This window comes from Ambystoma mexicanum, chromosome 2p (assembly GCF_040938575.1).
Source record: "Ambystoma mexicanum isolate Mex_15411 chromosome 2p, UKY_AmexF1_1, whole genome shotgun sequence".
Classification (NCBI taxonomy): Eukaryota; Metazoa; Chordata; class Amphibia; order Caudata; family Ambystomatidae; genus Ambystoma; species Ambystoma mexicanum.
Genome location: NC_090923.1, coordinates 75,254,529 through 75,280,537, shown reverse-complemented (window position 1 = coordinate 75,280,537; position 26,009 = coordinate 75,254,529). Strand labels below are relative to the sequence as shown.

At 42.7% G+C, this 26,009-nt stretch overlaps 1 protein-coding gene across 3 annotated transcripts in view; it reads right to left on the bottom strand.

Moving 5' to 3' along the window:
- The window catches only part of LOC138566223 (laminin subunit beta-1-like), an 882,924-nt gene that overhangs the window by 142,170 nt on the left and 714,745 nt on the right, over nt 1-26,009 (bottom strand). For all 3 annotated transcript variants that reach the window (XM_069643284.1, XM_069643285.1, XM_069643283.1), the window contains exon 24: nt 2,821-3,035. In XM_069643284.1, the coding sequence (XP_069499385.1) occupies nt 2,821-3,035 (215 nt within the window). The remainder of the gene's footprint in view (nt 1-2,820; nt 3,036-26,009) is intronic.

The window sequence follows — 26,009 nt, the reverse complement described above, 5'->3', positions numbered from 1 at the left end:
TCTATAGCTGTTGCTAAGTCTCCCCACTCCTCAAACCTGGAATAAGATGCCGGCTGAGGGGAGCCTGTCACATAGAGTATGAAAGGATATGATATGATAGGTTATTTATAACACGCTTAATACCCAGAGGTTGCTAAGCGCGGACCCGGGGATCAGACCTGTGCTGCTCCTTGTTGTCTTGCTTCCAAGGTGAGCACGTTGCTCATAAACTATCATCCCGAGACAGCGTTTTCACTCTTGCGCAATCCTGGCCAGTCTTAATTTGTCAAAAAATAAGTTCTAAGGCCCAAATATTGTCTAGCACACCTGGGAAGCATTGTGGTGGGAAACTCTTGGCCCGATGTTGCCACCACCCACCTCTGTTCCCCAGAGTGACAGCATGTTTAGGATTAAAGCTGCAACTCCCATTGGCTACCAATGGGAGATGTGCAATTTACAGATACCACTCGACATAAAATAACATAACATACCAGTTTAAGAAGACTAATGTGTGAGTGCTTCCTTCAAACAAATCATTCTTGTTAACATTTTGCTTGGATTCTATAGGCGGCAAGCGGAACATTGTGACCCTCTATCCACAACAAAAAGAGCAAACGTGCTTTCTCCCAATGGTAAACTGATTACCAAATGCAGGGAAACAGCTGAACTGATGAACATGCCTGTCAAACACTTCAGCAAAATGTTTGTCTTTAGGTTGGCACTTGTGACAGACACTCCTCTTAGGCAGTGGCCGTCGCCCTGGCTTACCCCCCTGTGTTTGCGCTGCTGGCTGGTGACTGTCCTCTTCTTGCCATCCCGCAGTGTTCTGGTAGTGTTGCTGGTTATTACAGTAGTGGGACTGCACCAGTGTTATGTAGGATGACGGGAGCATTGTGTGGGCATGGCCACTGCAAGCAAACTGCATTGACACCTTCCAACTCATTGTTAACCATGAAAATGGATAACTAGCACTGCACTGCCCACTTGGGTTATCTGGTTCATGTATCACAATGAGCCGGATAAGGACGAAGAGACTGTGCCCAGTGAAGAGTGTTGTTACTTGTTGAATTAATTGGTTATTTATAACAAGCTTAATACCCAGTGGCTTTTAAGCGTGGAGCCAGGGATCGAACCTGTGTTGATCTGTGTCGTCTTGCTGCCAAGGCGAGCACATTGCCCCTGAGCTATCCTCCCGAGACAACTAGTTGTGTGACAACTACTGAAGGAGAGATAAAATAATAAAGTTGTTAAATCATAATCAGACTGAGTCTGAGAAAATAAGTTCCGGTGCTCAGAAATAAGTGCCGGGGCTGAACCATGGGGAAAACCCTCACAAATTAAGCACTGATAGTGGTTATGAGCCGTGCGCACCTCAGTAATGAGTGGAAAGGAAGACATGCTGGGCTTTATCTCTGAAAATACATCCATCTCCTCACAGGAACCAAAGGGAGTCCTGTAGCTGCTGTGACTAGTGAGACAAAATATTCACTTTCCTAACCTGATTAGCGTAGACATGGCTAACATATTAGAAACATAGATTAACAGCACCAAAATAGTCCTTAAGACAGCAGTGTCCCTTCGTCAAGATTCTCTTGTCCAAATAAAAATGACTGCCAAGAACTGGTACACTTTATTTCAGATTTCGAGAAAAACTTCCAGGCTATCGTAGAACAGACATTGCAATTTTGGTGTACGTGTAATATTTCCACAGGGTGTCAATATTGCCCCCCCTTTCTCAATATTATGCCTGTTAGGCAATATTGACTTCCCTCTGGGTCAATAATATCCAATATGTAAGTGTAAATAGTTGGGCTTCATTATGAGTTTGGTGGTAATTCGGTGAAAAATCTACCAAATTACTGCCAAACATGATTACCGTTACCACCACTTGGTCCTGGAAGATAATCACAGGATTACAAGTGGTGGTAGGCAGTGTGAATCGCCATTTTTGGAGTCTATAGAACTCCATGGGGATTTTTGACAGATTTACTGCCAGTGGGATTACTGTGTGGTAAAACTGTGGATTTCTGGAAGTAAAGTGGAGGATGAACCTCCTGCAACAAGCTGGAAGTCTGTCTGCCACTTCTCCTCCACAAATCTGCACATTTACTCTGCGCTTATTCCGCCAGCGGTAAATCAGCCAAAACATAAACATTTGGCGGTACAGAAAAAATTGTGAATTACCACCACTTTTCACTTACACCACCAAACTCGGAATGAGGCCCATGGACATTTAAATTCATTTATTTTTTGTACAGTTATTTATATATATATATATATATATATATATATATATATATATATATATATATATATATATATATAAAACTATAGTGAAAAACTAGTTTTAGAAAGAGTTAAGGTTACTGCCTATAAAAAGGAGAAACCTACAGAACATTCAAAACAAATTAAGCATTTCCTTAAATAAGATTCACTTTAACTTGTTGGATTATCATGTGCGTTCGGCTGTATATCTGTATATTATTTATTTTGTAATGTCCCTTGTCGTGCCCACTAAACACATAGCAATACATTTTTTATTTTCTGGCTTTGCCTCCTACACAAAGTGCATTCATGCCAGCGTGCCCCATTCCACTCAGGAAATACTAGTTCAGTCACAGTTTCACCTTTGCCTTCTAGAACCCACGACTACAAGTCCCACAATGCAAAGTTAAAACAAGTATTGGGCCAACAACTGCAGAATGAAATGGTGCATGCTGGCATGTATGGCGCAGGCCTGCAGGTGGGCATGAAAACATTTTCTGGTTCTTGATCTCAGGTAGTGCCTCTGTGTCTTAAATCACAATAACACGCGTTAACCAACCTCCTCCCTGTACTCACCGTGTTGCAGTCTCTCCGGAGGGAGTGGGTGGGGTTGCAGGAACATGCCTCGCACCCAAGGATGCCCCCGAAGTTCCAGAAGTTGGGGGCGCATTGGTCGCAGTTCTTTCCCACAACGTTGGCCCTGCAGGGGCAGTGCCCAGTTGTGCGGTCACAATAGCAGCTCTCAGCAGTGCAGTGGGAGGGGAGTGTGCCCAGCTCATTGCACGTGCACCCTAAAAGAAATAAAGAAAAATATAGACATTGAATGGGGCCTTTTTCTTTGATATTGGTGTACCAGGAAAGCAGTCCACCCTCCCCCAGGAGAAAAGACTCTCGACTTGCGACTTTCGTCCCTTTGCATTTGATAGATTTTAGGGGGTTCACTATTGCAAAAAGCAATCGGGGGGTGCGATGCCCACTTCTGTATTGTGCTTAAATGCTGTGTTCATTTCTATTCCAACAACTACTCTGAATGGAAATATCCCACTTCTCAGCTGAACATATAAGGCAGGGCTCTGCAACCTGCGGCTCTCCAGATGTTTTGTAATACAACTCCCATAATCCCTCACCATTGTTTATGCTGGCTAGGGCTGATGGAAGTTGTGGTACAAAATACTACTTTCTTAATCAGACAAGAAATTCCTCTTTGGCGGTTGTGCAATTTCACGAAAACCATGACATGCTGGAAATTATATGAAATTGCCTCCTACCACGCTGTTGACATGCCAGGGCTGACATGCCAAGAAGTAACACAATGGGACTTTTAACCTGCAATGAACAGCCATTTTATCATACCCTTCCCCAGAATCACAAACAGGAGCCCTATCCCCAACTGACTAATCAAATCATGAACTTGTCCAACAAATTAGATGAACTTAGCAATGATTTGAAAGAACTTGTACAGTATGTGAAAAATCATGTAATTAAACATGTTCCCTATCACTGTGTCCTTCTTGCACCTGCCCCCCTTGTCCCCAGCAATCATCCCCAGCAAATGCAGAACATTTAAATGAAAGACCCTTTGATGAAACCTCACTCCCTTCCTCGCCTCATAATTATTGTACAAACGTTCCTGATTCTCCCATTTATGTTTCCAATTTCCGATACCCCATCCCTTTCTTGAATAAATATATTTTTTGTACTATAAATGTTGTGCTTATTGTTGTGTGGTATTTTCTATTTTTTATTTAAACTCTAAACTCTCATTATGGGTCCATGGACTGTGCGACTGTCTAGGGTGTACACATTCATAATGGAGGTGCCCCCGGACAGGTGCGCTGTCCGGGCATGTCCATTTTCATGTGATGCCTGTTCTACTGACACCTAGTGCATGCGTTCTGCGATTCCCATCCAGAGGGTGTCCCGGACGGCCGTCGGGGCCATGGAAGTCCCCAGCCGTCATCATGTGACCGCACCCGTGTGGCGTGACGGTGGTGTCCATGAACCGTGTCCGTGGCCGCAGACAGTTTAAAAGTGGTTTTCCAGCCAATCTAGGGTGTTTCAAGCACAGACTTTACCCTTGCATAGCTCCCAGACCCATTCTAGGTTGATCTGGCAACTTTATACAAGTTTTTAAGGTCTTTTTTGCGACTTGGTTGTCCACGGACAGCAATAATGTCTGCAGATAGTTCCTCAGATGGGGCCCACCCATTACTTTTCCTTGTTCTCAATCTGGCTATCCAGGAGAGAAAACCTGCTTTCAGTTTACAAGTTGCTGCTATGCAGATCTGTTTTGTGGACAGCACCTGCTTCTTCACTGCTGTGCATATTGGAGACCATGGCATCTCTGATGGCCATTGCTTCTGCCCAGCCACCTCCACCACCACAACCGTGATTATCTGGGGACCCTGGAGAGGGGAACAGGCGCAGTTATACATAGAGAAGGATCTAGAGGAAGAAGAGGATGAAGTGTAGGAAGTCCTGTCACCAGTACTCAGATGGAGTTTTGCGTGTGGCAATTTATTACGACCATTGGAAATGTCCCAAAGACTGGTGAAAGGAAGGTTCGATGTACTGAGTGTAAACTTGTACTCAGTCAAGGAAAACCTAGCTTTTATTCCTACAGGACTACTTCTATGAGGCGCCACACTAAATCGAGGGGTAAGAGCAGGTTGACTTCCTCCACTCCATCATCTCCATCTGCCCCTGTCACCACAAAGGATACTTCTTTGGGGCAGGGGATCCCAGCAGCAACTTCACAGGCCATACAGAATGCTGTTGACCCTTACCTTTCGAGGGTCACAGTGCTATGCATGTAATGTGAAGCACTGATCTGTAGGGGGGAGCAGTTTCAGAATGCTTTCTAGGCTGCAGTCAAAGAGCATGAGAAACACTGCCACCTAACTAATTAAGGCCTGCCCAACATCTTTCTCTCTCCACCTGCCACTTCGTCCCTGTGGTTGGTGCCCCTTCCTCCCTTCCTTCCCCTACCTCTCCTCTCCTGAGAGTAAATGTCAAAGAAAATACAACATTGAAGAAAAGAAAATTCCTTTAGGAGCCACCTTTCACAGATAAAAATAGAAGTGAGAAAAAATGTCACAGGCACATGTGCAACCTGCATAATCTACAGACATGGTAGTTGCGGACATCTAAAATAAATTCCAGCCGTGGGTCAGTTGAAATCATTTTAATTGTTTTGTATTCAAAAAGGGTTGCTCATAAAAGAACCTTTTTTGTGTTTTTGACTTTTTTTGGTTTTACAAACTGAACGAAGAGAACATTTCACTGAATTTAATTATTTCTTCTCACTTTCACAAATACTGCTTCAAAGCATTTTGAATGTTTTCCACAAAAGTCTGATTACCCACATCAGTTAGATTGACTCCATCTCACTGAAAAATGTTGTCCCTTTCAAATCTAATATTCTCATTATTAAATTATGTCATGCCAACATCTCGAATAAAAGCTCTCAGAGCTTTATTGACATTGAGCCTCGCTTTTTCCATTTGCGGACCAAATGAACTGGAATGCATACACATCTATCTCTGGCAAATGCATGAAAGAATTATTTTGGAATTAGGGAGCATTTCCTTCAATATTCTGCATGTCTGCTTCGTTGCAAACTGCAATGAAATTCCAATCACATTCCCCAAACTGTTCCCTCCACAATGAACGATAATAATGACCAGATGTTTCTATTCAACCATATTTGCACAAAATGGGAGCAAGTCCACCCACTTCATGCCTCTCATTCCATACCAGAACACTTCCAATTCAGGGAATCCAAGACTTCTGGCTATTCCACAATGCTCGGCACACACTGCCTGCTGAAAGACATCACTATGGCCATTTTCAATCTTCTCACAACTCCTACTAACAAAAATCATGCTACCCCCTCTTCCTGTACACCACACCCAAGAAACCTTATTGGCTGCTCCTCCAATGTCCGCAGAAACCACAACAGTCTGCAGTCTCCACAGTCCCCTTACCATGCCAGACAACCTTTCAAGACCCGGATGTGTCATGTGCTGTCCGCTGACTACCACAATGTACGCAGACAGAACATCCAATTAGAGCGAGTGGGGAGGTTTACACTTAATTTACACAATGCATTGTACAATGGTGGCTGTTAAAAGACCCTTTTTTGGGTTTTTGAGTTTTGATTTTTTTGCTTCTGATTTTTATTTCTAACACTACTTACAAATATTTTCATATCCACTGTACATCTTTTTCACATAAACCTTCTTAGTGCTTTTTTAATATTTACAAAAAAAATCTGATTCCCAAAATCAGTAAAATTCACTCCATCCCTCCCAAAAAATTGTTTGCACCATCCACTTTGATGTTTTCATTTTCAAAAGATGCTATACAAACACCATTAAAAAAAGCACATACACCTTTATTTACAAGGTGCCTACCTTGTTCAAGTTGTGCGCAAAACACATTTGGGCATCTACACAATTTCTTTGGATGTATTTCTGAAAAAATAACCTTTGCACATGGAAATAGTTCCATTCAACCTTGCAACATATATTTTAATGCAACCTGCAACTATAGTGTAGTATGGTCTCCCAAACTATTTCCTCCACAATGGACAACAATAATATGTGGGCATTGAACGTGAGCCATAATCTTACAAAATGATAGTAAACTCACCCAGTTTAGCCCAGACACTGTATACCAGCAATCCTCCACTCCCTCCAAACCAATAGTACCAGAGATGACACACACCTCAGTGTACCTTTTCAGATTATTCACCCAAAAAATCTCCCACCATCCACACAGGAGTTTTTTTTAGCACTAGCCAAAACAATCAAAACACCTACTACCCTCTCTTCCTTTAAACCATAAACAGAACACATCATTCGCTAATCCCACAGTCCCCTTTCCATGCCAGGCATCCTTGACAGACCCGGATGTTGCACGTGCCATCCACAGACTACCGTGTTTGTGGATGTCACGTCCACTCAAAGGGGTGGGGGGAAATTAAAAACAATTTAAGTTATTTAATCTTTGGTGGTGGCTCTGAAAATAACCTTTTTTATTTTTTGGTTTTGTTAAAAACACATTTTGTTTCCTTTTTTTGCTTTTATGTACAGTAGTACTGTACACTCTACATCTTTCTTTACAATGTTCTTACAGGAACCTTTTCAATGCATTCCTAAGATTGTAAAGGGAAATTGCATTTCCGACATATGTGACGTAAACTCCACCTTGAAGAAAAATATTCACAACTTATATTATCATTCTCAAAGATGACATTCTTGGAGCATATAACAAAAAAACAGATACAACCTTGATTCTTCAATTTGTGGACTGAAAATGTTTGTTGGACATCTTATATTCGCCTCTGATTCATTTTAGAAAAAATAATCTGTGCAGCAGGCAACAATTGCATTAGACTTTTAAAGACATCCTTCAGGATAACTGGCAAAGACACTGGTGTTACAAACCCCAATTTGTCCCCTCCACAATGTCTGGACATTTAAAGTGAGACATACTCTCACAGAATGAATGCAAGCTTGCCAAGTTTAAGCGACAAACTGCATGCCAGACAACTTTCACTTCTGCCAATCCAATATTTCCCAGGATGCCATGTTTTTCAGCATACACCTTCAATGTCTGTATTGAAGAGTCCACCAGAATCCACACCAATTGCTGCCTCAAACACATAGCCATAGCCATTGTCACTGCTCTTAGAACTCCTGCAAACAAAACTCCTACTACCTATTCCTGTATACCACACCCAGCAAACCTGATTGGCTAATCCCTACAGTCCCCTTTCCATGCCAGACATCCTCAAAAGACCTGAATGTGGCAGGTGCCATCCGTGGACTACCACAGTGGGCGCGCACCTCATAACACAGGGGCAGCCCTTATACCCTTTCCACTTTCATGTTCTCAACACTCCATCATTGGCTGCTTTCAAAGAGTCACACATCCATTCACCAATTGCATCCAAAACCTCTACACCTATCCCTGTCATCTCACTTCAACACTTCAAATATACACTTGAACTCTACATATCTCCTAGTAGTGAAAGACAACTGCATCGAAAACTACTGTGCAACTGTCCAAGATTTCAATTTCCAGATTCAACAAGATCTGCATCTAACAAAACATAGTACAGGTATGCTTATATTTAAAATAATTTTTTCTAGGGCTCCTGATATTTACCCTGTAATAAACTTCTCAATAAGCATATTCTCTTTTTTAACCACTGTAGCAAATGCCATGCATTGCAGCATTCATGACCTGCTCTTATAAAGCAGCAACCAATTACAATGCTCTGCACTTTAAAATGTTTCTATTTACAATCCTTGTGATGAAAGTAAACAAATGCATATGCGCATGCAAAGTAGCACTGTGTCACTGTTTCATAAAATAAAGGAAAAGCAGATAAAATAGATCTGTAGACCATTTTTAAGTGGAACATTTTAGTGACTGTAAGTTTAATATGTTGGCAGCACATGCATACATTCCAACATCACACATTCCAATGTATAGGTGCGCATTAAGTGTTTCTTTTTTCCTTTGCATTCTGTCACTTCCAATTCCACTTCACCCATTATAAAACTCAAACTACAAGTCCCAGAATGCAAAGTAAAAAACGTGACTGAACTTCAAGATTCAAAACTGTGACATGCATATCAAATAAAAATGTAAAATGCTGTGCTTTTCAAAATATTTTTTGGAAGCTTTTTAAGAAAGTAAAAAAAATGAATATGTTCATTTACAGCAGCACCGTGTCACTTTTTCATAAAAGTAAGTAAAAACAGATAAAATAGATTTGTATCCCATTTTTAATTGACACTCAGTGTGTGCTAGTTTAATATATTTACCGTACATGTATGCTTCCTAACATAACCAATTCCAATCTTGAGCTGCTTATGCAGTCCTACTTTTGTCTCTACATTCTGCGACTTGTACACCAACTTTCACAATGGGAAACGTGGAGCTACAACTCCCAGAATGCAAACAAAAAATCTAGGACTACATAAGCACTTACAGATTAGAATGCATCTATGCATATACACCTAACATATTAAACATCCACACAACAGCCATTTAAAAGTGTACTAGAAATCCTTTCCACCAACTTTTCTTTTCCAAAATGTTACAGTGCTTCTATAACTGCCCATACGCATTTCTTAAAAGTTTTCATGAAAATGCTCCTAAAAGCAAACACTTTTTAACCGTCCACCATTATATTAACTGTTTTTCCTACCACTCCTCCTTCCTTTATAAATATGATCCTTGCTTACTAAAAGTACTTCACCATTACCACATATCCCCACTAACTTGCTTTAACAAGTACAGGAAAGCACATCACTGAAATCAACAACCGAAAAACGAATACCCTTCGCATCCAACAATGTAAGTACATTAATGTACCATGTATATGCATGTAATTACAGCATCACATTTCCACTATATATTACCCCAGACTACTCTTTTCAAACCAACATTTCTTTCACTCTAACCCATTATACCCATTCACTATTACTATTCCCATCTATACACCACCAGCCTAACCTCCACCCACTGACACCTGGGATATTATGTATACTTTGTATATCTGGTTTGATTTATTTATGTGTCACACGTGTATTCTTGTAAATTTACTGTATATACATCTGCAATTCTTTGACTATACATGTCTACAGCCTTGTAACCGTAGCTGTACCTCCTTGTTTAATATGTAACTGTAACCTAAGTTGAACAACCCTCTTTTTGCCTTCGCGCCCGAATACCCCTGGGTCTGGTGCGCAATACAAATAAATAAACAAACAAACAAACAAACAAACAAACAAACCATTGCAACACCCACTCTGTTGCTCAAAACAGAGCGATAAGCCTACAGATTCAATCACACCAACACTGCCTTACTCACTTTCCCAACACCATCGCACCTCTGTAGACTCTTACTCTCACAATCTTCCCAACCACACCTAATATACCACCACACAATCAAACAGCACTCTATTCATCTCTAAAATCACACCCACACACCCATGTACCATACATGCATATACGTTGCTCAACTTTCCAACACAAACGTTCTCTTTTCCCAAAAGAGACAACAACATGCTCTAAACAACAACTCTGTTGAAAGGAAAGAAAAAATAGAGGAGATATGACTAAAACTACACCATATAGTCATCCACCTCTAAAACAATGTAAAGAAAACATTAAAACAAAAGTGCTACTAACCTCACTCAACAAAACTAAACCAGCCACGACTAAAGAAGGCAAGCCACCTCTTGCAAAAACAAAAAGTAAAAAATGATGTACAAAGAAAAGCTGACCTACTAATGAACCTAACCCTCTATCCACCAGTGTTAAATTAGTAACTTAGTAACGGTAAAGCAATCCAAAACAATGATGTTACAGAAAATGTTCCACCATAGAGTTCTTCACCATCTTATAAAAATAGTTGAAAAGTCATGATCTACCCTTAAAAACTACTGCAAAGACTAATCCTGCAAGCTCTAATTCACAGCGCTTTTCTACTGAATAGAAAATTGTTTATATTGCTTTTAAACACAACGAAACCATTGACTAAATTAATCAATAAATTACAAAAAGTACTTCTAAACATACACACTGTTAATATGGAAACCTTTTCAAAGTTCTGTGATGGGGAATGGATTCACACAAGTAGCACAGAACCATACTTCAATGAAGAAGCTTATCTTATCTTATCTTAATAAAATGTATATAGCGCAACATAAGCCTGAAGGCGACTTGGCGCTAACGAGAGGCAAGGATCCGATTCACAGAACAAAAAAGTCTTAAGAGCCTGGAAGAATGCAATGCGGGACTCGGTGCTGCGTAGCGAAAGGGGAAGTTGGTTCCAGGCTTTAGCAGCCGCCACCGAGAATGCACAGCCCCACGTGCAGGAGAGTCTGAACCTCGGGATTTTTGAGTCCTCCAATCCTGAAAACGAAGGGGATGAGCAGCAGTGTACAAAATACATGTATTCTGAAGAAATTCAGCACCCAGACCATAAATAGCCCTATGCACAATACAGAGTGCTTTGCACCTGATGCGTTGCTCGAAAGGAAGCCAATGAAGTTGTTGAAGCAGCGGGGTCACGTGAGCTCCCCAGTGGGATGAAGAATAGCCCTAGCAGCCGCATTCTGTAGAATCTGAAGGCAACGCAAAAGACATTTAGGGAGAGCCAAGGCGCATTACAGTAGTCGATGTTACTTATGACTAGGGAGGACACCACAGGTGCATTGGGCCTGGCCGGGATACACGGGAGAACCTTACATAGCGTTCGTAATTTGAAATATGCCTTTTGACATGCAGAGGAGTCCTGGTCTGTCATAGACAAAGAAGCTGAAAGCTTGACGCCCAGCTTGTGTACCGCTGAAACAGGTTGGGGGAAAGGGCCAAGACTCACTGGCCAAAACTCTGGGTCCAGTACAGAGATGGCGTAGCAGAGCCTACTACCAGAACCTCTGTTTTTCCACCGTTTAGCTTGAGCCAGTTTCTTGCCATCCACTCCCCAATAGCTAGCAAACTGTTTTTCAGTTGGCCATCCGATCCTGACTTGGTGAGATCCAGCTGTACAAAGATCTGGGTATCATTGGCGTAAGAATAATAAAGCAAACCAAAAGCGTGAATTATAGCCAGAAGAGGACAGATATAAAGTTTGAACAGAATAGGAGAGAGGGAAGAACCCTGAGGGACACCACAGAACAGAGACAGAGCACGAGAGCAAAAAGGGGACAAAGTAACAGACTAAGTACGTCCTGACAAAAAGGAGGAAAACCAAGCCAGTACATGGCCAGAGATACCCGTGGTGGAAAGCCGGGAGATCAGGGTAGGATGGTCGATGGTATCAAATGCTGCTGATAAATCAAGCAGAATCAGGGTACTCCCCTCCACCCCCGATCAACCAGGCGAGTCAAATCATCCAGAACTGAAAACAGGACTGACTCAGTTCCTCTACCAGGGCGGAACCTTGAAATGGGTCCAAAAAGTTTGAGGAATCTAGAAAAGTACTGAGGAGGGGGGGACACCATTGATTCCATAAGCTTAATCAGACAAGGAAGTACGGAAATGGTCCGAAATTGTGACAGAACCGTCGGGTCGAGTCCAAGCTTCTTCAACCTCGGAATAACCAAAGCATGTTTCAGGTTATCTGGAATAATGCCAGAGGTAAAGGAATCATTGACTGGCTCAGTGAGTGGGGTAACAATATCCCAGGAGATGTTTTTAAATACAGAAAGAGGAACTGAGTCCTCGGTAGAAGCTGACTTAAGGCGCTCAAGTGCCACAAGCATTTCATCCTCTGTGACTACAGGGAAGGATGACCACTGAGAAGGCGGTGAGATGAAGTCAGCAGAGCTCATGCTTACAGAAGGATGCTGTGCGATAGGCAGACAGGTGGCAGAAATACCTTCTCGTATACTAACTATCTTTTCCTCAAAAAAGGGACATATCAGGTTGCATAGTGCCTGGTACACTGGAACATCCGACTGTGGTGTTACCTGCACTGCAAGAGACTTCACGACCTCAAATAGAACCCTAGGCCGATTAATAGCATGTTCAATACTGTTACAGAAATAGAGATGCTTTACTGCTGTAATTGCTTTATGGTATTGAAGAGTCAGATGACGATAAAGGAGACGATTCTCAACTAAATATGCATGTCTCTATGTCCATAAAAACAAGAACAAGAACAAAACCCTCAACCATTATTGTAGATTGCCATGGCCAATAATGGTTGAGGGTATGAAATGGTGGAACACACCATTATAGCAAAAGAAACCCTTATAGAAAAAAAGTCCCCAACAAACTTTGAAACAAATGCTCCTTTCACCCAAACAAATGTCCAGTGTACAAATGCACATGCAGCTCAATGTGTAGTGTACCCCAACAATCTTTATGAAAATTCCGCAATCACTACGTGAAACTAAAAGACAAAAGTAAAATGAAAACTTTACACACCATAGACTCCGGTCCAGTGCAGCCACACTCATCTGCAAGGACATTCATAAGCCTGCATTTTAGGATTTTCCACCACATCAAAATGTTAGCGACACACCATTCTACTATACAGAATCTTGTGCATAGACTATACTTTGCAAAAAGTCCTGCTCTAGAACTGAAAGATTTAAATAACATTCTCCTACATCAAAAAGCCAAATAACTGCTTCAAGAAATAGAGCACATCCAATGTAAACACTTTGGAACTGAACGTGACTTAGAAACCTCAGTACCTTTAGAAAACATTACCAAAATCCTCATAAACACCAACATCCTAATGAAGACATACAAAAAAGAAATAGCTAAGTTTCAAAACAAATCTGCTGAAATACCAGACCAAATATGTGTGTGTTGTTGCAAAACGTTTTATAAAAAGAGCACAAAAATAGTAGATTTACCCTACAAAAAAGAAGTCAATGAGGAATCCCAAAGGTTGTAATAGGCTTTATATCCAACAATAGAAACTAAATACAAAATAACTAACTCTTCAACAGTTTGCACGTACTGCAACACAAAGCTTGACAATAACCAAATTCCATCACGTCCTATCACTAATAAGTTAGAAATATTTCCACTTCTGAAAGATCTTTAACAGCTTAACTTATACGAGAGCATTATAATCCAAACAGTGTGCCCATTTCAAGTTGTAATATGCCTTCAACCAAAATCAGCCAAATTGGCATCCGAGTTAATAAAGGCACTTGTGGCAAGGTAGTATATTTACCATTAAATCTAAAAGAAAATATTCAAACTCTAGGAGTATAACGGCCAATAGATTAATCTTTGATAATAGTAGTTAATGGTGTGCCAACAAAAGACAAAATAATTTGGCAACAACTAGTCAACCTAAACAAAGTTAGACAAGCCCTAAATATCTAAAAATAAAACTGTGAACACTACAAAGATATAAACAAAGAGGAAAACTTAAGAGAAACCACCCAAATTATTCAAGACTCACCAGCAACTGGCCAATTTGAACGTGTAGATCCTGTTACTGCAGCCAACATTTTAGACCAGTATACAGTTCACTCACTACACTCCAAAGACACAATTGATGATGCATTAGAAATATATCAAATGCATCAAGCCAAAGGTTCCCCAATGAGCATAGGGGAAAAGAGTGTAGAAGCATGTTCTTTTCCTGTACTCTTTCCTACAGGAAAAGGAGGAAGATATGATGAAAGGTCTGCGCAAATCAGTGCCTCAGAATATCGTTCATTAAGAATGTATTCTGAAGAACACAGATTCAGACAAAATGTTGAATACATTTTCCACCTCCTCTTCGAAAGTGAACTAGCAAATCTATGTTATCGAGTTTCATACACATTAAAAATAGGCTCTAACTTTTTAAACATAGCTGCTACCCAACTGTTCCAAAAAATGAAAGACAAAGATAAAATTTTGCAGTCAAGTATCACTAATCTCTTACCAAACATGCATGGTACAAAAGTATACTGGTTCCGACATCACACTGATGTACGTTGAATACTACGGAACCTAAGACCACCCACATGGTTTGTTGCTTTAAGTTGTGCAGAGTATGCATGGGATGACTTGCATAACTTCTTACACACTGCAAATTAAAAAGAAGACAGAATAGATATAAAAACACCAGAAGAACTCTGTTCTCTTGATCCTGTCAATGTATCAAGGTACTTTCAACATCGCTTCATTGACAAGCTGCATTTTATCTGCAATAAAACTACCCCTCCACTCAGAGAAGTGCAACACTTCCTTTGGAGAAAAGAATATCTATCCAGAGGAGCACCACAGATCCACACGCTTTTGTGTATAAAAGATGCTCCAAAATGTGACCATGATAGTGACACCACTGTTTTACAGTTTTTTGAAAAATACATCACCTGTGACATCCCTCCAGAAACCGCAGATAGTGACCTACATACACAAGTCCCACAACATAAATGTTGCAAATACTGCCAACATAGATATAAAAACAAAGGCAAATACTATACTAAATGTTGCTTTAGCTTCCCTAGACCAGTATGCAAGAAAGAACAAGTAAATAGCTCGATGTCTTCTGTTAGACACAGCGTAAAAGGCAAATCCCCTAAAAGTACATACCCCATTAAAAGGTACAAAGCATCCAAGTACATCAGTGATTACATAGACATACAATACATTGCAGACAATTCCACTGCAATTGCAAGGTATGTCACAGCAAAGCTGAGAAAACAGAGCTAAACGACCTCTGGGATGACATATCATCTGACAAAACACTATCACCAAAATTGTACAGCTTAGGTATAAAAATGCACTTCCTTAGAGAGTGTGGGTGCTACAAAGCTGCAGACCGTTTAACAGGTACAGCCTTGTATGGGAAATCTGAGTACATTGTCTGGCTGAACGTTGGATCAGCTTCTTAGCGATAAAGAGTACAAAAATCCTACCAAGAGATAGTAACTATACCCACAAATGATCCCAAAAGCCTGGACATTTTAAGAAGCAATTTGATTGACCCATGCTACCCAAACAGAAGTACTGCTTTGGAAAACATGTGTCTGTATGGCATTGGCCAAAACTACACCTACAAAAACAATGTCACACCAAATGAGACAATTGGTAAATATTCAGTCTCAACTTGTGAAGGAAGACTAGTGAAACTCACCAAACTCTGTCTAATTAATCATATACAATGATCATTTAAATCTCCACAACATAGAGAACTGCATTACATGGCCCTACTCCAACTTTTTAAACCTTTGAGAAAAGAAAAATAATTATTAGGTGACCACGACTCATTTGAAACGGCATTCAAAGCAAATGAAAACAGTATAACAAATGACAATTTCAAACAATACAAACACATGTTGGACAATTAGCGTCAACAAGAAGAAGAAATTGAAGCTCATCTAGACAAAGACACTCCTGAGGGCAGTCAGCCTTCCCTTACAGGAAGACAAGAACCACTTGGAGAAATACTCATTCGAAATAAAGACGAAATAGCCATGACTGTGGTAGAAAATACCATGTTTCAATATAAACAATCTGAGGAAGACTTGTCAGTGCTAGAATCACAGCTAAATGATGATCAACTCACAATTTATGTAGAAGTCACTAACAAAATCGAACATGGTTTTAAACATGATACTAAAACCTGTAGCTGCAAAATGTATAATCCTCTGCTCTTGCATGTAAGTGGTGAAGATGGTTCTGGTAAAACATTCTTAATTAAACTAATCAGCAAATTGCTACAAAACTTAACACCGTTTCGGCTGTAGTAACAGCCCCTCACAGGGTTAGCTGCCTACAACATTGGAGGTGTAAATTTACACCAACGAATACTCCTCCACGTAGACAAATTAGAACACTACATATTATCAGCAGAAGCTGCTACTGAAGTATACTGAAGTATACAGAATACTAAAACAAATGAAAGTGCTCCTGATAGATGAAGTTAACATGGTTTCCAACCTCATGGTGCATTTAATTCATCTCAGAATGTAATAAGTCCTTTAAACCAACTAGGAAAAACTGTTTGGAGGAAAACATATTATTTTCGGAGACCTCTACAGTTAAGACAGGTGGAAGGTCAACATATTTTCATATTTTCCCAACATTAGGACACAAATAATGCTGCAATACCAAATGTAAATCTCTGGCAACATTTTCACTACAGAGAACTAAGTCAAAAAATACATCAGTCTGCAGACCTCACATAGGCTATAATTTTGAAAAGCATTAGAACTGGTCTGCTAACTAAAGATGCGAAATCCATCTTAAATAGTAGACTAATCCACAAGCTATATGGACAAAACATATCTTCTCCTGAAGCCATTGCACAATTAACTTAACAAAATCTTAAATGTATGTTGCAAGCTTGAGTCAATTCAATGAGGCAATGTTGAAAAAAGAAATGCAGCCCATACTGTATATCAGCTCTACAGACAAACTGGAAGTGCACAACATGACACTTCCTATGTGTCAACAAGCAACAGCACGACTAAATAGCTTAGAAAAATGTATCTCCAACACAGCCAGATTAGAGAAAATGTTGACTTTGGGCCCCATTACGAGTATGGAGGTACCCATGGTGCTATTAGCGCCATGGCTACCCCCATACCGCATCCCGGTTCCGGGTTCTCGGTATGGGGACTTACCGGGTCATTCCAACCTTGGATGATGCGGTAAGTCCCCATTCTGAAAACCATTCCCCATTCCCATTCGAGCACCCATGTGGCTCAATGGGAATGGGGAAGGAGCTAATAACGGGCCCGTTATTAGCTCCCTGGTCCCTTAGCAGGCTCCTGCTAAGGGAGGCTGATAAAACCAGCCGGCCTTAGTGGGACCCGCTAAGGGACCTCAGAATGCAGTGATAAGGGGTTAATGCACCAACATCCTTACCAGTGCCATTAACCCCTTACCGCCGCACTCCTAATGAGGTCCTTTATGCCTAAACTTGGCGGAGAACAAGATATAATCAATGGAGCAAATGATACAGTTGTTGGCTTCCAAACATATCCACATGACAACAACATTCAGTTTGTCATCATCCACTTTGACAAATTTGCGGGAGTTAAAACAATTTGCCAGACAATAGCACGTTTCCTTCTTTTCAAAGACATGTAGATATGCAGAGAGCAACTTTCTCTATTGCTTGCATATGCTGTCACTATTAAAAAAATCACAAGGTCTATCCCTAGATTAAGCATTGATTGACATTGGCAGCACAGTCTTTAAAGAAGATATGAGTTATGAAGCATTTTCATGTCTGTGTATACTCAATGGTCTATTCCTAAATCAAGCCAACACTGACATTGCTTGCATCCTGGAATACAGCAGGCTATGAGCACTATACACCCCATCTAGATATTTACCCAGTACCTTAAAAGAAGAAACATTTTAAAAGACAAGTAATACAAAGAGAAGCTATATCAGATCTCCCAACAATACCACTAAAAAAAACCCAACTCCTTCTGCATCAAGAAATACAACACAAAACTATCTGGTACAAAGTCAACTGCACATCCATAAGAAAAGAAAGACACAAATGTCTCTTGTCCAGAAAGATCTGCAGGCCTATCAACCAATCCACAAACAGAACTTGCTAGTCCATTTAAATTCAGCAACACAACGGGAGTACATTTGTATGCTAATGTGACAATGATTCTTCCATTGCCACAAAATTTACTTAAACGGATCGGACCAGTTGTATTTGCAAATGCTTGTCCTTCAGAGAAATGCCACAAATAATCCTCAATACACTTACAGTGTCTTATGTATAAGGCAAGAATTGGACTACTGTGCAGGTATGATACAAATTACCATAAACACAGAGGAAGATCCACAAGAATTCCTAATGTACTTACTACAAGTACTGGAAACCCAAAACATCCCTATAAATGAAATCTTCCAGATTTCATACACATAGAAACATACATGCGCCCTCTGCAACAATGTTTCACAGTACCACATCCCTAATGAACAATGTGTATATGTATCCATACCAAATTCAGAATCCAGGCCCTTTCACCAGCTTCTGCAGAATGCAAATCGTGGCATATTATGCCCCTTTTGCAATTCAGGCAATCGTTCCACCATACAAATAAACTCACATAGCCACCATGTCATACCAATGCTTCTAAGGTACAATGCAGATGGAACCAAAAATAACTGTAACCTTATAGGCTTCACACATGGCCAAGTATCTCTTGGAAAGAAGACCTTCACAACAGTAGGTATAGTATACCACACTGGCACCACAACCACTTTGAGGCACTACACTGCATATGTAAAAAAAAAGAAAGTGCTTGGTTTGAACAAACTACAAACCACAAACCATGTAACAATACCTCAGTTGCTCCAAAACATAGGCTGCCAGCAAATTTAACAGTTGCCTACTTAATATTCCTTCACCCCAAATTTAGTCACTAAACTATAACACAATAAACAGTTAGAATACACCAGCATGTATCTTAACTACATCCATAATAGTATAATAGTACTTTTCAAAAGTCAATCTAGTTAGAATACACAAAACAGGTATCGAGCTACTTGAAAAACACCCTTCATTCCAAAACACTTCAAATACGCCATCTCAATTCTTACACGTCAAAACATCTTCTAACCTCTAATGCAGTTTTGAATACGTCAACAGGTATCAAACTACTTCAAGCATCTTCTTAATCACAACATACCTCAAACAAACATACCATTACCCTTAAAATCACATAAATATAACCAGTTTTTTTTTATCCCATACAGATTTTATTTCCCAATGACCCAATGATTAAAAATAACAGCAGTGTGTCATACACTAATGTTGTACCAACCATAGTACTTTGAATGTACTGTTTATGAGGGTCTAAAGAAATAGATATGTAAAATTGTATACAACTACAGATTTCAAACTATCCTGCTTAAACAATAGTACTGTAATTTTCCACAGAAAATATACCAGGGATTCCCGCTTCATAATGTTACAAAACTAAGTTACCACGCCAATTATAATCAAATACATAACCAGGTTTTTTTATCCCATACAGATTTCTTTTTCCCAATGACCCAATGATTAAAAATAACAGCAGTGTGTCATACACTAATGTTGTACCAATCATAGTACTTCGAATGTACTGTTTATGAGGGTCTAAAAAAATGGATATGTAAAATTGAATACAACTACAGATTTTAAACTATCCTGCTTAAATAATAGTACTGTTTTTTTTCCACAGAAAATAAACCAGAGATTCCAGCTTCATAATGTTACAAAACTAAGTTACCACAGCAATTATAATCAAATACATAGGGCCTCATTACGAGTTGGCCGGAAAATCCGGCTCAATTACCGGCATGGCGGGAAGTGCGTGTCCGTGCACTCAAGAACCCGCTAACAGCGGCCGATCACGAGTGCGCGAGTACGTGCGTCCTCCCATGCCGGTAGTGGAAAAACCGCCATCCCGGTAACGGTCCACCAACCCCACTATACCGGCATTGTGGCTTGCGTCCACTCCGTAACCGCCTTCAATGAACCACTAAAAACCGGCACGGTAACTCCAGCACCGAATCACTGTGTTCGCAAAACCGGACCCGGAAATTACATCATCGCGCAGGAACGAGAAATGGGCCGGCGGCCATCTTTAAAAACACAATCCATTGCAAGCCTCCACAACCACCACTCCTCCCGTGTCGTTGTGTGTCAGAATAGCATCATCATGTCCAAGGCCAGCAGGAAATCCACCCAGAGGAAGAGGAAGCAGTGTTTCTCAGATGCTGAGCTCACCATGCTCGCCAACACCCTGGAAGAGCATGCTGACATAATCCGCAGCACAGACCTAAAGCATGCGGCCCAAACCCGCAAAAAAGAGGTCTGGCTTGAGGTCATTCAGAGGGTGTCAGCAGTGGGAAGTGCCCCAAGGAGTGTGCATGACTGCTGGAAGCGCTGGGACGACCTCCACCTCCGTGTCCGGAGGATCCTGTCGGAGAACCGGAATGCCGCAATGGCGACAGGCGGTGGCCCACACTCCCCAGTCAAATTGATGCCATGGGAGGAGACGGCAAGTGGTTTCATCGACCCTGAATCCATTGAGGGGATCGGAGATCAGGAGGCCAGCGCAGCAATCACCACAGAGGAAGGTGAGTGTACCATCACAACCACGTATTACGACACATGATGTGGCCCAACTGATGGGGAAGTTAGAGTGGGCAAGGTGACGCATCAACATATCCATAGAATAATCATTGTCACTCCCTGCACCACATGGACGCTGAGTGACGACCCCAATCCCACAGAGGTGCCACATGACCCAACCATGCCCATGCACCCACCACACAGAGACCAAACTAATGCTACCCCACCAGCCATGCATTGATTCCCCACATACCCCCTCAGTACACCTAAAGCAACAACCCAGAAATGAAATGATGGCTGAATGCATGAACATATCACACCGCAATTCATCATAGCTGCTATTTGACAACATCACTGATGACCTGCATCTCTTCTATCCCCCAGGCACTGATGATGAAGGTGGACCACTGGACAGGGGTGCAAGCACGTCCAGTGCACACAAGGGGACCAGGGACACCGCAACCCACCAGGCCAAGGAAATGACATCTGCCAAAGCCAATGTGCCACGCAAGGCACCAACCCTGCAGGGGACACCTGCACCCACTGTACAACAACAGAGAACCACAACAGTGGGAGCTGTGCCGCCAGCCACCAGGGACGTTATGTCCACAGAGGTGGAAGATGATGCATATTTGATGTCTGGCACACCCACCACAAGCCACATTGCCAGCCCCCAACCTCTTGCGGAGTCTGAGTGCCTCAATGATCCCTGTCTACATGACTCCGACCTCGGGGAATCAGACTATGCGCTGTTTGAGGACAGTGCCTCGGACGAGGGCTCCGCGCAGGCGCCTTCCACCACCCTGCCAGCCACCACCCTGCCAGCCACCACCTTGCCAGCCACCACTCTGCAAGCCACCACTCTGCCTTCCTCCACCCGGCCAGCCACCACCCTGCCAGCCACCACCCTGCCAGCCACCACCCTGCCAGCCACCACTCTGCATTCCTCCACCCAGCCAGCAACCAGCACACCTGCGGACGACACCTTGTTGGAGTCCCGCCTGATAAGGGTAGAGGCCCGGCAGAAGTCCATCCTCCAAATCATGCACCAGCAGGTAGAAGCAGGGAAAGAGGCCATGAGTGCTATTGTAACGGCTACTGCAGCCAATACTGCTCCAGTGGAGGCACATACGTGTGCCTTCAGGGAGTGCATGGGGTCACTGACAGAGGCCCTCCTTGCAGGTAACGCTCAGCTGCAGCGACCACACCTTGCCACAGACAGTGGATTGACAATAGATACCTCCGCAACAACTACCCCAACCACCTCGTCGCAATCCAGTCCAGTGCGTCTGATGACGGTCGGCCATGGCACCCCCAAACCAAAACTTCCAAAGAAGTGAATGCACGGACAATGACATTGTGGAGAACCACATTGGGGAAGGGAGCACTGTTCGTTGCACATATGGGGACACTTTGCATCTGTGGGGTGGGAGAGGGAGTTCACAGGGGTGTTTTGAGGGTTTGTGGGGTGGGAGAGGGAGTTCACAGGGGTGTTTTGAGGGATTGTGGGGTGGGAGAGGGAGTTCACAGGGGTGTTTTGAGGGTATTATGTCCGCCACATCACGTTTGATTGAAATACACCGTAGTGTGCAAGCATACCATTGTTTGGACTTCATTCTTTTCAGACATGTGCATTAATTTTGTTTGGTGTACAGTGGGCCAATTGGGAACATCAAGGTGTGCATGTCCTGATTCAGTGTGTCGTAGACACATTACTCACATCGTCCATGCGTTTCTATGGATTGTGTATATTTTGCATTGGCGTACAGCATGTCTATCCCGTGCAGCACGTACTGGCAGGGGGACTCCTTCGCCTCTGTCTCCATCCCCTTCATCCTCACCCAGGCCATGCCTGTGAATGTGAGGTGGCATTGTTACATTCCTTCAGACGCACATGTTGTGCAGCATGACACAGGCCATGGCGATCTGTGCCACCTTCTCCGGCCTACATGGGAGTGCCCCACCAGGCCTGGTTATGCTGCGGAAACGCACCTTCAGCAGGCCAAAGGCCGGCTCAATGTCTACACGGGTACGAGTGTGCACACAACTGTACTCCTCTTCATGGCAGTTCTGCGGATTACGCACAGGGGTAAGTATCCAAGGCCTCAAGGGATGTCCTCCATCACCTGCAGGTGGAGATGAATTGATATGTGTTGCTCAGAACTACCACCTTCAGGGAGCACAGTCATGTCAGCAGCTACTTGATGTGGGCATGCACATGTCCCAGTACGTGTAGGAAATGGTCACCTAGATGCAATGTATACTGTAATGGGATGCGGTACACTGGATGGGATTGAATGGAAGATACAGGGTCTATTCCTGCATGCTGAGGGTCATGTGCTGCGGTATTGCAACAATGTGTAGTCTGGAGATTCATGAGGGATACTGTTTGCTATGCATGGTCAGACTAGCCGCATTGCCGTAGTTGCCATCCCATTCAGTCATGCATTGCTTGCCAGCACCATGCTGCCCTGGTTGTGCCTCTTACATATTTTCATCCGTATGCATCATTTGGGATGTGTGGCACAGTGATGTGTCCTGTTCCGTTCGGCTGGTTCAGGTGAGGAGTGTTTGCCTCTGCATGCATTCCCAAGTCAGTGGGCCATCCCCCCTACTGCATCTTCACACATCGGTACCCCACAGCATGGCCATGGCCTTGTGGTTCGTCTCAGCAAGCTGCCAGGCACGTGGTCCAGCATGTTGCGGCATATGATGGTGTAGGGTTGACTTGCGCAGTACCATGGCATCAGGTGTGGATCCAGGGATTCGGGGACAGCAATGGGTGATTATCTTGCTTGAGTCACATGCCATTTGCACATTGAGGGAGTGGTATTGCTTGCGATTGCGGGACACAGCCTCTATGTTATGGGAATATTACTATTCTACATGGGTGCAGTCGATGGCACCTACGAATTTGGGCATGCATGGCAGTGTATGGAAGCATACTTTGGTTTTGGGTATATCCTGGCCAGTCCGTGATGGGGATTCATGGCTGCCTGTGTGCTTCATGAGGGCATCGTGCACTTGGTTCAGCATACGTGTAGATGGTGGTTGTGAACTGCCATGCAGCTGGCCCGTAGGTGCCTGCGGACAGGTAGTGTAGCACAGACAGCACCCTTGGTGGTGGGGGGATGGCAGTGCGTATTTATACGTGGATGAAAATGTATCATGTACACTATGGTGGTGATGGTGTCACAGTCCAACCGGTATAGGGTGTGGATGTGCCAGGGGTTTGGTTGGATGGGCTGGGTCTGGTGCGAGGGATTGGTGGCTGCCTACAAGGCACTGGTGTCTGCGCTGGTGGTAATTGCTGGCCCTGTCTCACCCTCCTTCTCCTCCTGCATCTCCTCTGTGCTGCCTATTGTTGCTGCTGTGTCAGTTGTTGCTGTAGTTGCTGTTGTTGGAGCAGTATAGGCATGTCCAACAGTGCCATGGTTGCAACTGATACTTGGGGCATTTTGGTGTGGGAAGGGTTGTTGTGTGTAGGTGTGCTCAGTTTATACTGGCTCAGCCTACATTGACTGATTCTGTGCTCCTGTGGCAGCTGCCTTGTATCCTGATTACTGTTTGCGGGCAGTCTGAGATGCCTGTGTGGACGGCATCGTGCAGCACGTGATTACCGGGTTCACGATGCCGGTATTTCCATGTATGTGTAGGTTGTGATTCCCCCCTTATACCGGCATGCCGGTATTTACTCAATGGAGGGGCGCGTGTACGCGCCTATGCCGCAGTTAACGGAACCGTGGTTTAGGGTGTCGTTCATTCCGGGTTTGGGGGTTGGAATGCAACTGAACGGATGACGATGCCGGTATTAGCATACCGGCATCGTTTTTCACTTACCGGCATACCTCGTAATGAGGCCCATAGTCTTTAAGCACAATCCTCAATTGTACTTTAATCATAAGTACCATATACAGTCCAAGTACATCATTCCATATTAAAAACACTTTGTACTCCCATTACATTACCTACAATTACTATACAAATATTGCTACTATGTTGATTCTGGCCATACTCCTACTACATTATCTATAAACACTATACACATGTTACAGCCGCCCGATAGCACAGCGAGTAGAGCATTCACCTTGACATCTGTGCATCGATAAATGAGCACCACACACCGTGGGTAATAATAAGCAGTGCTTAGATGCCTCAGGGTTTGTAGCGCTATATAAATGCTAAATTATTATTATTATTGCTACTCTGGTGGTTGTGTCCAGGTTGCGGACATGCCCCCCAGAATCTGGCCACTGGCCTCAACCACCACAATACAATTAACTATATAACAAGTACGTACCATACACAGTCAACTAATAAAACACATCCTGACACCTGCAATCAAAATGATGTCTGTTGACACTGAAATTGACCACAGACTGCATTTTAAAACCATTTTCTCACCAATAAAAACAGCTCCACATTGCCTTCATTCCACTTCCCTACCATTTCTACAACCAGCAAATAATCCAAAATGTCTTTTACAAGTCGTCCGTCCAGGGCGCTGTCCGCAAACTACTGCAGTGTCCGCGTACAGCTATTACACCTGCCCAACCTTTTCAACCTACAAAAATAGCCCTATATCATCTTTTTCTCCACCCTTTTCAACCCCTCTTTCCACCACAAAAAAGCCCAAAATGTGTTTTCAAGTTTTTTCCCCCAGCTCGCTGTTCACAGACACCGGCGGCTGTCCGCGGATTCAACATGGTGGGCATTTCCAAAAATATGACACACCTCGTGCTCGTCACCATCCAATCAGTTTGTGCGTCTGATGACCGCAGACATGATGTTGCCCTCTGGACCAATCGGAGGCCCATCCGTGGACCGAACAGAGAAGTGAGTCCATGGACCGAACCCAGATATCACCAATTTATTTGTACCTACTTTTTGGTAATTTTAAAACAAACTACTTGATGGATTTACACCAAATTTACAAAAGCACCCTTTTGGGACCAAGCTGCAACTTCTGCCACACATTTGGTGAAAATCCATTCAGTGGTTTGGGCTATAGGCATGAGCAAAATTTGTTTTGCATTGCATCTATGGGAAAAACCATACATTTTGGGTCCCCCCCTATAACGTGCCCCCTGCACATAACCTCACCAAACTTTGCAGGATCAGTCTGATGGAGCCATATACTTTTTCTGCAACATTTTGTGAGGATTCGTCCAGGGAGGGAGGG